The sequence below is a fragment of the Parasteatoda tepidariorum genome, chromosome 3 (genome assembly GCF_982258835.1).
Source record: "Parasteatoda tepidariorum strain Cologne lab strain chromosome 3, Ptep-v5.0, whole genome shotgun sequence".
NCBI classification, from domain to species: domain Eukaryota; kingdom Metazoa; phylum Arthropoda; class Arachnida; order Araneae; family Theridiidae; genus Parasteatoda; species Parasteatoda tepidariorum.
The window spans coordinates 78,752,471-78,766,187 of record NC_141757.1 but is presented as its reverse complement, the minus strand read 5'-3'; the positions used below and the strand labels follow the sequence as shown (position 1 = coordinate 78,766,187).

At 25.9% G+C, this 13,717-nt stretch overlaps 1 protein-coding gene across 1 annotated transcript in view; it reads left to right on the top strand.

Moving 5' to 3' along the window:
- The window catches only part of Cpsf160 (cleavage and polyadenylation specificity factor subunit 1), a 43,287-nt gene that overhangs the window by 3,408 nt on the left and 26,162 nt on the right, over nt 1–13,717 (top strand). Inside the window, exons 2-10 of the mRNA XM_016051469.4 lie at nt 1,529–1,710; nt 5,814–5,954; nt 7,089–7,169; nt 8,711–8,880; nt 8,960–9,103; nt 9,935–10,074; nt 10,548–10,658; nt 13,431–13,524; nt 13,618–13,705. Coding sequence (XP_015906955.3) covers nt 1,555–1,710; nt 5,814–5,954; nt 7,089–7,169; nt 8,711–8,880; nt 8,960–9,103; nt 9,935–10,074; nt 10,548–10,658; nt 13,431–13,524; nt 13,618–13,705 — 1,125 coding nt within the window. The 5' untranslated portion in view covers nt 1,529–1,554. The remainder of the gene's footprint in view (nt 1–1,528; nt 1,711–5,813; nt 5,955–7,088; nt 7,170–8,710; nt 8,881–8,959; nt 9,104–9,934; nt 10,075–10,547; nt 10,659–13,430; nt 13,525–13,617; nt 13,706–13,717) is intronic.

Below are 13,717 nucleotides of genomic sequence, written 5' to 3'. Positions count from 1 at the left end.
GACAATTTCATTCTTTTGGTTTGTCGGATTTTTGCTATTTTGAATACGGAGAACTGCTCACGTATCTGCTAATATTCTGATTCTTATTCACACTATTTTAATATCAAACATCAATTTTCTTATTTACCTGATTTAAAAGCTGTGTGGGACGATTCATATTCATGCATTATAAAAATCGTATATTTCGATTCCTATCGACGTGATTTAAAAAACGCAATATCATAATTTGTATTTACACGTTTTCAGGACAACCTGAATTTATCTCTCCATTAACCTCGTTCACGCGATCAGACATATGCTACATCCTTGAGTAACCTACTTCAAGCTTAGTAATTTTATTAATTGTGAAGTTTATTGCAATTACTTTCAACATTGCAATTACTTTCAAAATGAAATCTTTTCTTTATAAAAATATCTGATTTAAATAAAAACAGCAAATTATTCGTGGTGGTATGAGTCAAAATTTAGTGGTCCTGGATCAACTGGCTATTTTTACTGCAGATACATTTATATGTATTATTATTTAAGAGGTTGCTTGTAATATTATTGGTAGTAATGAACTAGACATTTATATTATTGGTAGTAATGAACAAGACATATTCAAATTTTGGTTAAATTGAACTTTTCGGCGATCAAAAGAACACATTTGTAAAGTAAACGTGTTTATAGAAATTTTTCTTGTTAATGAATACCAAATTAAGATTATAAAATGTAGGCACATAAGAAAAAATAACCCAGAGTCCTTATTTGCCTTTGAGATGTTCTTATTCATTAAAAATGCATAATTTCTTTTCTTTTACAAACTTTTTTAACAGAAGTTTTGTTTATGAATATTGCCATATAAGTATGAAGTTGATCTTTTTAAAAATATGTTATTTTGTACTAATATACATAAAGTGATATGGATTTTAACTTCAGGTAGAAGAGTAGCTTTTAATATGTTGAAACTATTTACTAGCATTTGAAAGAACAGATTTTTTCCATATTTTTTAAGAACTGTAAATTTTAGTTCCATTCATATAAAGCTATTTTCATTTAAATCTATAATATATACATATTAGTATTCACCTCCAAACTGTTTAATTTCACTCTTGATTATGTTACAATTTGTAGAACTAAAATTTATGAAGCGAGTCGAAGTGTGCAACTTCTTATTTTCAATAATTTAACATGTAATGTAGATCTTTGTACTGGACTGTTATTATTCATATACTGTACTTGTGTTGACATGTTTGTAAAGAAAGTTCTCTCATAAATAAATTTAATAAAGTTGTTTTATTAATATACTGGTTTCTCTGTGTCTTTTTATTGCATGCTCTTTCATATTCACTATAAACACTGCGAAACATTTGTAATTTTTTAATTGTTTTTAATGACTGTTTACAACATTAAAAATGCAATTTTGTTTTTTTATTTATGAGAGGAATTTCAAGATTTTAAAGTTAAATTTTTTATTTGAATTGTATTTTTTAATCAAATTCACTTAAAAGTTTATACAATCGTTATTAAAATAAGTTTTTGATTTTAGGTAGCCTAATGTTTCCGTGAAGCAAAATGGCATCTAATATTTATTCTTTCTGCAAACAAATACATCCTCCAACTGGAGTAGAACATTGCCTCTATTGCAATTTTTACAATTCTAAAGAGCAAAATTTAATCATTGCTAGTGCATCAGTGTTACGAATATACAGATTAACGCCTGAAGCTGAGGTAAGAATTGTGCAGGATGTACAGGAATGTCACACACATGTGATTGTAATCTTATTTTTACTAGTTTTCTTAACTTCATATACTATTAAAAATACTAAAAAATCTTATTTTTTTCCTTTTTCTATCTTTTTGTTCTGATAATATTTTGCGATTTTCAAAGCAATATGCTTATTCAATCAGTATCTAATTAAGCTGTTCTGACGTCTTGTATAAAACTTGAATTCCATTATTTTTTTTTTTAACATACACATAACATGTTTAGTTTCAGTACAACCTGCAAAATTGTTAAATATTTTTTTAAGGAAAGAAAATTCCTCTGATTGAAATAAATGTTTAACATATAAAATTATTATTCATATAAAAGATAACAAAAGATAATTTTTAAATATTTCTGTCAGAAAAAGAAGTAGCTTTTTTGATATTTCTTTTCTGTTAATTGTGTGCTGAATTTTTAATTGTAGGTGCTGTAGCAGACACACAAAAAGGAATTTGTTAAATAGACAGGTTGAGGTTGGCAAAAAATTAATAGTGTAAACAAATTAACATTACTACTACAAACTTGTTCATATAACAGCTTTACTCTTAAGTGCGCACCATTAGTCTAAACAATCTCATTCTAAGCAGAGAGGAATTGCATTAGAAAACTGATTTTTGTATTCGGAGCAAAGATGAGGCAAATATATTTAAGTTATGACTTTATTCTCGTTTAACAGATAACTCAGCTACATCACAAAATGAAAAGCAAACCAGTTGTAAATTATAAGCTAAAACCTGTACTGTACAATTTTACTTGAATTCAGTTGAGCTTTTGATTATATAATTTCTAATTATGAGAATTTGAAACTGACTAATTTAAAGTGCTTAGTGGCAAGGTTCGCCAATTTAGAAAAACCAATCTTTAGACCCACAGAAAGTTAATTTTTTCAATTTTTTACTTCATTTGAAATTAATTTCAAAATACATTTAAAATTTTATTTGCAAATATGAAGCCAATTTTTAACTTGTTTTCTAAATTTAGCTTAGTAATTATATAATTAATTTAGTAACTAATACCATCATGACTAAAAAATACCGATCTCAGTGTACATCATTCAGTACCCTTTATATAAATTAAGTCCTATTTATGAACAAACTTAATTATTTTCCATTGATTTTAAAAGTAAAATTATGTCAAAATATACAACTGTTAAAAAATATATCAAATGAAAATATTTAAAATATGTCTGATGCAATCACAGATTAAAAGTATATAATTTTATACTTTTAACCCCTTAACGGTTGGTTAATTTTCAAGAAAACGGTCATAAAAGTGCTTTTTTTATCCCTGAAAATTATATAAAAATATGTGTATGAACAATATATGTATATTCATTTTTGATTTGTTTTTAGCTTGAAATTTTAAAATACTAAATTGTTAGGAAAAGCCAATAATACTATGACTTAATGTTGGTTTTCCAGTAAACAAGGAAAATTTTAAAAATATGTGTTTTAAACATTAAAAAAGAATTTTTAAAATCATGAGATACAGAGGCCAATGTCACAATCTGGGCAGTAGTAGTTTAGTGCTGACATCTAGTTAAAAAAAAAAAATCTATCTGTAATTACCTTAAAAATATCCTGGTACTGCCACCTGGTGTGTAAAATGAGAAATAAATTGTTTTCCTGGCAAAAGAAATGAATTAGTTTTATTCTTATCGGTGCGGTGCGTTACTACTAAACACTCCAACCCGGAAATATCATGGGAGCGAGAAATAGAGGGTGAAACCTCACTTTGTCATTTTCACGGGAGCAAGAAGGAAGGGGTTAATCTACATAGTATCTTTTTCTAATGGTATACAAAAAAAAAATGTGATTTTCAAATTTTTATTGACTCCAAAAATATATCGGTGTTGAAAAAATTTAAAATCTGATGTACAGAGTATCTGCATCCCTTGAAAATTATGGGTTGGTACCCGTGTTTTCATCCTCGTAACAGAGGTGATAGTCCGGAAATCACTTAATGAAGGATGTAGTAATGAGAAAAATCACAAATTTGTGGATTATTACAATTTATTTCATCTTCATATGTTGACAGTATTGATATCATGATCTCCAACAATTTATCGTATTAAGCACGAAGCAAATAAAAAAAAAAACAAACTTCACAATTAAAAAAAAAAAAAAAACTTTAATCTACTTGCACATCATATCCCCAAGACTGAAACCAAGAATTTCGTAATTGGAAAAAGTTTTGCAGTGCCTTAAGAAAACCAAGGGTCATTAGTAAATAACCAATCAGGAACAAAAAGGAAGAAGATGTTACCAGAATAGCTAATGGAAAAAAAAATGGGCAGTTCACACTGAACCCCCTAAGAAATTATTGGCCATAAGAAGAAATTAGTTAAAGATCGTAAAGTAACAACACATGACCAATACACTCCCGTGACAAAGCTGAACAAGGTCAAGAAAACTTAAGTTAATGATTTCTGTCCAAGAGGCATTAAAAAGTTCATCTGCTGTGAGTGAAATAGAAAAATGTCACATATGTTGAGGGAACTAAGCTATAAAAATATGTATCTAAGTGATAAGAGCTGCAGCTGCAGAAAGTTGCTAAAAAAGAGAGGAGAAGACAAGGAAAAACACCTAAAACACTAACTCCCTTGCAGACCAAACTGACCAGATTCAGGTGTCTACAGAAAGACAGGAAAATTTAAAGGAAGAGGAGTTCTAGAGATAATTTTAGATTACAAAAAGTAAAATATATTGGGGAAAGATATCTAGTGAAAAATAAGGCACTGCATGACATAAAAAGAAAGGGCAACATAAAAATGCGGGTAATACACAATCATATTATAAATTCATATTGCACAATTAAAATATAGATTATCAAGCTTGTAATTAAAACATAATAATAATCTGTAAATGTTGATAATAAAATATGCATTAGTTGAATATATGCACAGATTAAGAACAAGTTTAAGTTTCAAAAATTGAAAGTTAATGAAGTTAGGGCGGAAACCCATATACAAGAAATTAGAGTTAAAAGGCAAAAGTAAAACAAATTAAAGAGACAAAAAAATTTAAGGAGAGCATGAACTTGTGATAAAAAATATTATCACATTATATATTGTAAAAGGGATGGTTAGATTGTCAAGTTATCAAAAAAAAATAATTTTAAATTCTGAAATAATGTATTTTTAGGACATAAATGTATACATTGGGCCATTAGGTACTTTCTTTTTTAAAATATAATTAAATAAACAGAAGTCGACACTTTCCGAATGTTATTACTTTATTGACAATAGCAAACCTTCAGATAAATGATGCAATGAAATTTTAAGTGGCTAGCTTGATTGCAACTAAATCTATGAACCTAATTTTTCAAAATTTGCATTGCAATTTTGATGGTTTCTAGCTCTATTTTGTAAATAACTCAAGCAATATTTTACTTATTGACCTGAATTGTTATGGATTACTCAGCATAACATCAATTACCTGAACAATAGCCAACAAAGAAAAGTCTAATGGCATCGAATAACCATTGTAAGGAAGACAATTGACATCGCCAAAATGACTTATTACAGGAATATGGAATTTAATGTTCTAAAAGTAGATAAAGATAGTTTTATTTCTTATGAGGCACTGATGTTCTACTGAAACCAATATAAGTTCAAATCCATGTTGTTATCTCTTCGCTTTAACAGTGTTACAACATTAATATTTTCTGCTTATTTCACAAATTAACGTACAGCTGGTTTAATTGGTGCTTTATTTTGAATAAAATTTCATTTTATCTTTCAAATTGTTCCTGCAGCATAGTACATGCTTTAGAAATGAGATTTTAATTTTTTGATGTTGATCAAACATAAATATATTAATATTATTTCAAACTGTTTCCAGCAATAAACTGCTACCAACATATTTGAAAAAGACATCACTAGGTGGCCAATTTTTTTTAATAATTTATTTTAATTATTTTTTTTAAAAATTAATTACCTTTTTTAGATAAAAATCATTAATAATTCTTGTTTCTGATTATATTTTATGTTATTCAAGTATTGTTGTATTAAAAACAATTGATTGTTTACTGTATTTATTTTTGTTTTGTTTTATTTTCTTTAAAGATACCTCTAGTTGGAGAACCTAAATTAAAATTAGAATGCGTGCAAGTATTTCCTTTACTTGGAAATGTGATGTCTATGCAGTCCGTGAGGCTAGCAGGGTCGCCAAGAGAAGCTCTTCTTCTTAGTTTCAGAGAATCTAAAGTAATATTTAATTTTTTTGTCCTTTATATTTATAATGCACTAAGAATTCAGCATTATTTTTAACTAATTGAAATTTTTTATACAAAAATTTGTAGATTATTTAAATATTTCATAATATGTAATATATTATGTACAAGCTGTATGAAATAGACTGTGATTTATTATTTGTAGATTGTATCGAATGGATAGAAAATATTTTTATGAAATTTATTTTGTTAAAAAATAAATGCTTATAATTAGGATTTATTTCACAAGTTTTGACTACTTACTATTAATTGAAACAATTATGATAAATATTTATTTGCTTTTTTCTTTCTTTCAAAAGTTATTTATTTATTTAATTGAGTATAAAATTATGCTACTGTCTAAATTATGACTAAATTAAAAAATTTCTTACTAAGTGGCAAATTTATAACAAATATGAATTGTTAAATAAATTACTTAAAGTTGTCTAGTATAAGAAAGTAATTTTAATAATTTGGAACAGTTACTGATTATCTAGAAGTTTAATATTAATCACATGAAATGTAAATTTAATTGATTTTGTAAATTGATGTAACTGAATTGAATTGCATTAACTTCTTCTACAAGTGGCTGTATTACTTTTACATTTCAACATGAGTTAAACAGCAATACCATATGAAATTATAATTTTTTGCTTTTTTCAGAATTCTTTCTTCCAAATAACTTCCTTTTCAATGTTAGATATGACATAGAGTTTTGGAAGTATTTTTTTTATTTATTTTATATAAACATAGAAAAACTGAAATTTTAAAATTTAAATTATTTCAGTAAATTCTAATGTTCTTAAAATTTTTCTGTACAATTATGAAATGTAAAAATGGCATAGCATATTCTGAATGTAAAAAAATATTTCTTTTTTTTGTAAAATCTATATAATGTCTAAAACAACACAACACTGACTACGTAAACAACATTACCTCATCTAAGCTAATTAAGTATATTTAAAAATATACTCGAAAAAGGAAAAAAAATGTTCCTTTTATGAAAATTTCGATTTTTTCTGTGAGCCACATTCTAGATTTTGTTAGTCTTACAGGTTAATACATTTATTTAAAAATGTACATCATTGTTTTTATAGCTTGTTTTTATAGCATATCTTTCCTTTTTTAGTTGTCATTAGTTGAATATGATCCTTGCACACATGATTTAAAAACCTTATCCTTACATTATTTTGAAGATGAAGACATGAAGGTGTGTATGAAAGTTTTTAAGTTTTTTCTTAATGCATACGCTGCATAATGCTTCTTAATGCCCATTCATATTCGTCAGATCTATTTATAATTTGTTATTTCAGAAAAAATTTTAAAAAATGTTTTGTCAAACAAAATAAAAATAAATTTAAGCACCGAGAAAATTTCAAGCTTGTACTAAAATAAAAAAAGTTAATCAGATTTAAAAATATAAATACTAATTTTCTGTAATTATTTTGATTACGTTTTTATATTTTTTCAAATATTTTATCTGGTATGCATGATGAAAAATCTTTTGTCATTACTTTCAAAAAGTCAGTCAATTATTTTGTCAAATTTTAAATGTTTGTTACATTTCTAATTTTTTTTCAGATTTCCAAGTGAATTTTTATTTCCTTTCTGTAATCATCTCTTTAATTCTCTTTTTGTTTTCATCAATCAAATTTTTAATAGACTGTAAAAAAAAGTTTTACACCTAGGGTTGGCAACTTCTTACCAACTGATTATTTTGTACCTTACATGAACATTTAAAATTATTTGTCTCGTTGATATTACCGTTATTTACACAAAATATTATTAATTAGTAGTACCTTATTAGTAATTTATCTGTAGTTTATCACAAGTTAATTAAATTAAAATAATTACTTAATTAAATTAAAAAGTTAATTGGTAATTTAATCAGAACTTTATCACAAGTATTAGTTGTCCTAGTTATTTGATTAGTATTGCATATAATTGTTGTAAGTATTTGTTAATTAATATGCATAATAAAAGATTTTCAAGCTTTTTAGATTTTGTGTTCATATAATTTCATTTTGATAGAAAAGTATTACCCAAGATAAAATTTAAAACTTCATAAATAAAAGCTATTAATGAAATCAAAACAATTTATTTTACAAATTAACATCATGTAAAACACAGAAAAATAGTTTACGATTTCATTAGAGAGACATACAAGCAAGACATTAACAAGATATTGTAACATTAACAAGAAAAAGAAGAAACGAGTTGATAGTTGGTTGAAACAGTTTGATGATACAAATTCAAGCTGAAACAGTTTGATAAAATGAAACAGTTCAAATTCTGCTCAGATGATATTTAGATTTAACTCATTTTAACTAAACGCAGAGGATTATTAACTTTAACTCAAAGGATTATATTTAGATAAAAATACAGAAAACAGCTAGAGGTTCTACAAACCATTTGTTTGGTCATATGGTTGTTCGTTGGCCGTATAAATTTTTCTGTACTTGGTTCATTTTAATCAGTTTGATTCATAATAGTGTAATATAATATATTATTAGTTCCTTTTGCAACCTTCTTAGTTGTAAGCATCTAAATATAGGGAGAAAAATTAATTGGAAATTTCAGTCAAACACTTAAAACTATTGACAAAAAACAATTTCTAAAATTCGGTTATAAATTTTGAAGAAAAAATTATTAAAAAGAATTTGCTAACCATTTCAAAAGATTAATTCTCTATTTACTAAGTTTCACATTTTCATCCTAGAGGTGATGTAAGTTAACTTATTTGCTTTGCAGGCTGGTGCAAACCATCATCCTTACATTCCTTTTGTGAGAGTTGATCCTGATGGACGTTGTGCTGCAATGGTATGTTATGAGAGAAGTATCGTTATTCTTCCATTTCGAAAAGAAAATATTTCAGAAGAGCAAGAGCCGTCTTCCTCTAGCACACATATTGCACCTGGCCTGTAAGCTATTAGCTATTTGTACTGTTTTTAAATTTTGAAAAAATTTCAATATTAAATTACATTTAATTTATGTTTTCAGCAAAACTCCAGTCCTTGCTTCATATACTATTAAATTATGTGATATAGACGAAAAAGTTAATAACATCAAGGACATGCAGTTTCTTCAAGGTTATTATGAACCCACTCTTCTTTTATTATACGAACCTCTGAGGACATGGCCTGGGTAAGAATTTGTATTTAATGACTAATATCAGATTTCATAAAATTTGTTTTTAAACCAATATTTGTTGCCATAGTAAAGCTATTAATTAATTCTTTTCATGGTAATATTTATATAATTTTTTTGTTAATAGCTGTTTTAAAACATTGAGAATGTTATTCATAATGTTAAACAAATATTAGAGTGCTCTGATTTCAATTCAGGCTACTGGATATGATCGATATTGACAGCTTGTTTTATTTTATAATAAAACAGTTCCTTTAAGTTTGCATTTCAATTTATTTTAAAAGACTATTTCCAGAAAAGGCAGTCAAAAAAGATATATCCTGAGAATAATTTTGCTACTTTAAAATAGTGTACAACTGTGTTTTATTGAAATACTTAGCTGATAGTGCATGTATAAAATTGAATGTATTGCTGTTTCACAAAAATTAATTCTAAATTGAAAAATTGAAATAATATCTTTACAACACAAGTAGCCAACTTCTTGGCCAAATTATTTTTAAAAAATTATATTTTAATAATTATCTTAAAGAGGCATTGGGTTGATTTCAGTGACTTTTCCCTTTTGAATTTTTTAAATGATAATAACTGTTTTCAGAATTGTATTTCTTATCACTTATTTTTTTATTAATATTTTATTGAAAAACTTCTTAATATTTAACAGATTCATTTAAAAGGGTTATCTCTAAACAATAGTTGTACTCCATCAAATTTGTAATTGGTTTTGCATGTTAAATTTGAACATTTAAAAGTTACGAGAAAAAGTATTCAATTTGATCATAACATATAAGTAATGACATATATACTTCAATTTTCTATTATTGTTTACAGTCGAGTTGCAGTTCGTCAAGATACATGCTGCATATTGGCTTTATCATTAAATATAAATCAAAAGGTTCATCCTGTAATTTGGTCTCTTAGTGGTCTACCTTTTGATTGTCAGTATGCCATGGCTGTACCAAAACCTATTGGTAAGTTGATTTTTTTTTTAATTGAAAATTAATGTGCATGTTTATCATGTTTAATTTATTATAATCATCCTTAATATTTCATAAAGATAAATAACTTTCTAAATATAGAATACTTATTTTTTAAATTTTATTTTAAGCTTTTATCTGTATTGAATAAATTTTTCTATTTGTATATTTTTAATCATTTTGGGATAATTTTGATAAACTGGAGTTACAGTATAAAAGCTTTTTTTTCTTTAATTTTTTTATTGTATTAAGAAGCAATATTAGGAAATTACTTCTCATTTTCTTAAATTATATTTAGTTAATTCATCATGAATAAATTAAATTTAAAATGTCTATTTTGATTTCGTGTTAAATTGTAGTGCAGTACTATTCTAGTATGACATTCTAATTTTGCTTGATTTGATGTCATATTTTAAATTTATTATGAATTACTGTATTAGAAATTTACAATTTGTTAAATATTTTAGGAGGAGTCCTTTTAGTTGCTGTAAATTCATTACTTTATCTTAACCAAAGTGTTCCTCCATATGGTGTTTCAATGAATAGTTTTACAGATTTTAGCACATCATTTCCATTGAGTAAGTTTCTTTTCTTGTTTTCTTTTTTTACCCAATCAAATTCATGATATATTTAAAATGAATTGATTTAAAATGCGGATTTCTGGTTTGAGGTCTTGGAACAAAAATGTAATTAGGGAGAAGTAAAATTTTTAGCAATTATTTAATTTCTTTGCTTTAATTAATCAAACAAATTTAAATAATTTATCAATAAATTAAATTTTTCACTATTACGTGGCTAAAACAAGGTCCTTTATATGATGATATGGTGATCCTTTATATGATATTTAATTAAACAGTTTTATAGATTAAAACATATTTCATTTAGTAAGTTCTTTTTTTCCCAATCAAAATTGTGTTATCTGATTTAAAATGAACAAATTTATGTTATGACTCAATTTAAAGTGAGAGCTGTTTGAGCAAAATTTTATTAGTAAGAAATAGAGTTTGTTAGAAATTTATAATTTCTTTAATTAATCAAACTGGTTTTTGTATATTGCTTAATTAAAACACCATTCCAAAGTGTATAGTTATAAAAATATTTATTTAGTGGAACAAAAAAAAAGCCTGTTTATGGTTAGTTATATATGTTACATATATTATGCTTATGTTGCTAGGTATAAGTTAATGGAAAGCTACAATTGTGAACATTAATATGTTTTGATATTAAAATAGAAATAAGACATATATAAAATCTCTACAATTAAAAAATGAAAATATAAATGTGTGTTTGCAGAACAGTACTTCATCAGGAGACATACTGCTATGTCTATTTTATGTATGTCTTATTTCTATTTTATATAAAACAAATTTGGTTTCAGCTGCCTTATGCGCTGTCCCAATTCAATTTAATGTTTCAATGTGTTTATTTACCTCTTATGTATCAAATTGACTTCGTAAATTGAATTGATTTTATGATTAGGTTATGTTTTGATATTGTAATTCAAACTATGCATGCATGTGCAAAGCTATGTTTACCTGCTTTATTTTATTTTAATGTGAAGTTTTATTTATAAATAAGTATGTATTTATATATTATGTAAAAGTTATTTTATTTTTTTTATTACTATCTACAGCAGGGAAAAAAAACTATGCAGTAAATAGCTTTGTGTTAATATCTTATGATGGCTCATAACTGTATGATAGAATCCACTCTTAATTACTAAAAATATTCAAATACAGTGTTACCTTGTAATATCAGTATTTATCATTTTATTAATTATTTATTTTAACTCAGAGATGGGGCTCTCATCATATATTTTTTTGGGAATTAACTCTTTCCTAAAAAGAGCCAGTTTTGTTCCAATCGGCATGAAGATTGATTGTTTATGTTATATTTTTCTATTTATAAATAAGATTAGTTAAGTTTAATGGTGGTTTTTTAATAAATCCATAGAAATTGAACTGCAATTATCATATATTATGGATTTTCTATTTCAATTGAATACTGCAAGAGTAAGGATTATATTTAAAGTTTACATTGTCAATTAAATTTTTTTATTTTTTTTTATTTCTCAATTTAAAGAGCTTTTGAACACTCCGAATTTTTGTCTTGTGTTTTTAAGAACTTGTAAGTTTTTCAATTTTAAAATTTTAGATCTAATGAAAGTGGTTAAAATGTTTTAATACAGTACACTCTCGATTATCCGTGCGGGGATTATCCGGTTTGCGGATTATCCATGCTCATTCCGGAGTCGTACAAAAAATTTGAAGAGAAAAAGTTTCAAAATTTAAAAAATTTGATTCATGAAGTTATAACACTACCAAATCTTTGGAAAGCAACATTCGTTATTGGATTGCAGCATATGGAATATCAGCAGCACAATCAAAGGTAAAATCGTCTATGTTATCACAATCATGGAAAAAGATCATACCGCTTCATGAATAACCTTCTTCAGATATTCAAGAAGAATATAATAACAGTATTCTCGAACAAGCAAAAGAAATCTATGGTTTCAAAATTCTTGATGAAGAAAAATTAAAATATAGGTTTCAAAGTGATGCATGTGAGCCTGGCTTCCAGTATTTGACAGATGAAGACATTGTTATGTTGTTAAATCAAATAGTGATGATAGTAGCAAATGCAGAAGATGTAATAAATGAGAGAAATACAATTTCTGCTGCTCTACAATCTGTTGAAACTTTATTAGATTATATAGGAGCATTTGATTACGGTAACTTAACTACGGTTCGTAAAATATGTGTCAATATGCGGCACATTTTTTTAAAAGGAAAATTCCTAGTTTGATGTTATACGGGATGCAAATGAAAGTCATTTTTATATTTTTTGTACTGATATGGATTTTTTATTTAATTAAAGGAAGTTTTCGGATTATCCCTGTTTTTCGATTGTCCGTGTGACCTGTCCCGGTGATTAACCCGGATAATCGGGAGTGCACTGTACTTGTTTTCTATTAAAATTTTATAGTTATAAAAAAATTAGGAATTTTATTTAGTGCTACTTGAAAAATGAATACAAATTGCATTTTTAAAAGCTTATATTCTAAAAATTTATTTTATGGTATTTATATTTTTTTCTACTGAAAATTACAGTACTTTAAACTTTTATCTAGATTTATCTTGGCTATTAGGAAAAAGGGAATGTTTTTCATAATTAATTACAAAAATATTTGACACATTATGAAATATTTTAAATTATTTAGTTTATTTTCAGGTGTATTGGTTGTTTTTTTACCCTCTAAATTTCAATATAAAGTTAGTAATTTATTTTAACAGTTATTATAAAATTAGGCACTGTCAGATTATTAATTTTGTTTATATTTTTCTGTAAAGAACCTCAAGAAGGACTCAAACTTGCCTTAGATTGTTCCTCAGCAGCATTTATTTCTTATGATAAGATAGTAATTTCTCTTAAAGGTGGTGAGCTGTAAGTATCTAGTTAAGTAATTGCTAATAACAACTTGGAAAACTAATTTATTATTTTGATATTTTAAAAATTAATCATAATTATTGTTTTTAGCTATGTATTGACAATGTTTAATGATGGAATGAGAAGTGTAAGAGGATTTAATTTTGACAGAGCGGCTTCCAGTGTTATTACTACATGTGTAAGTATTATC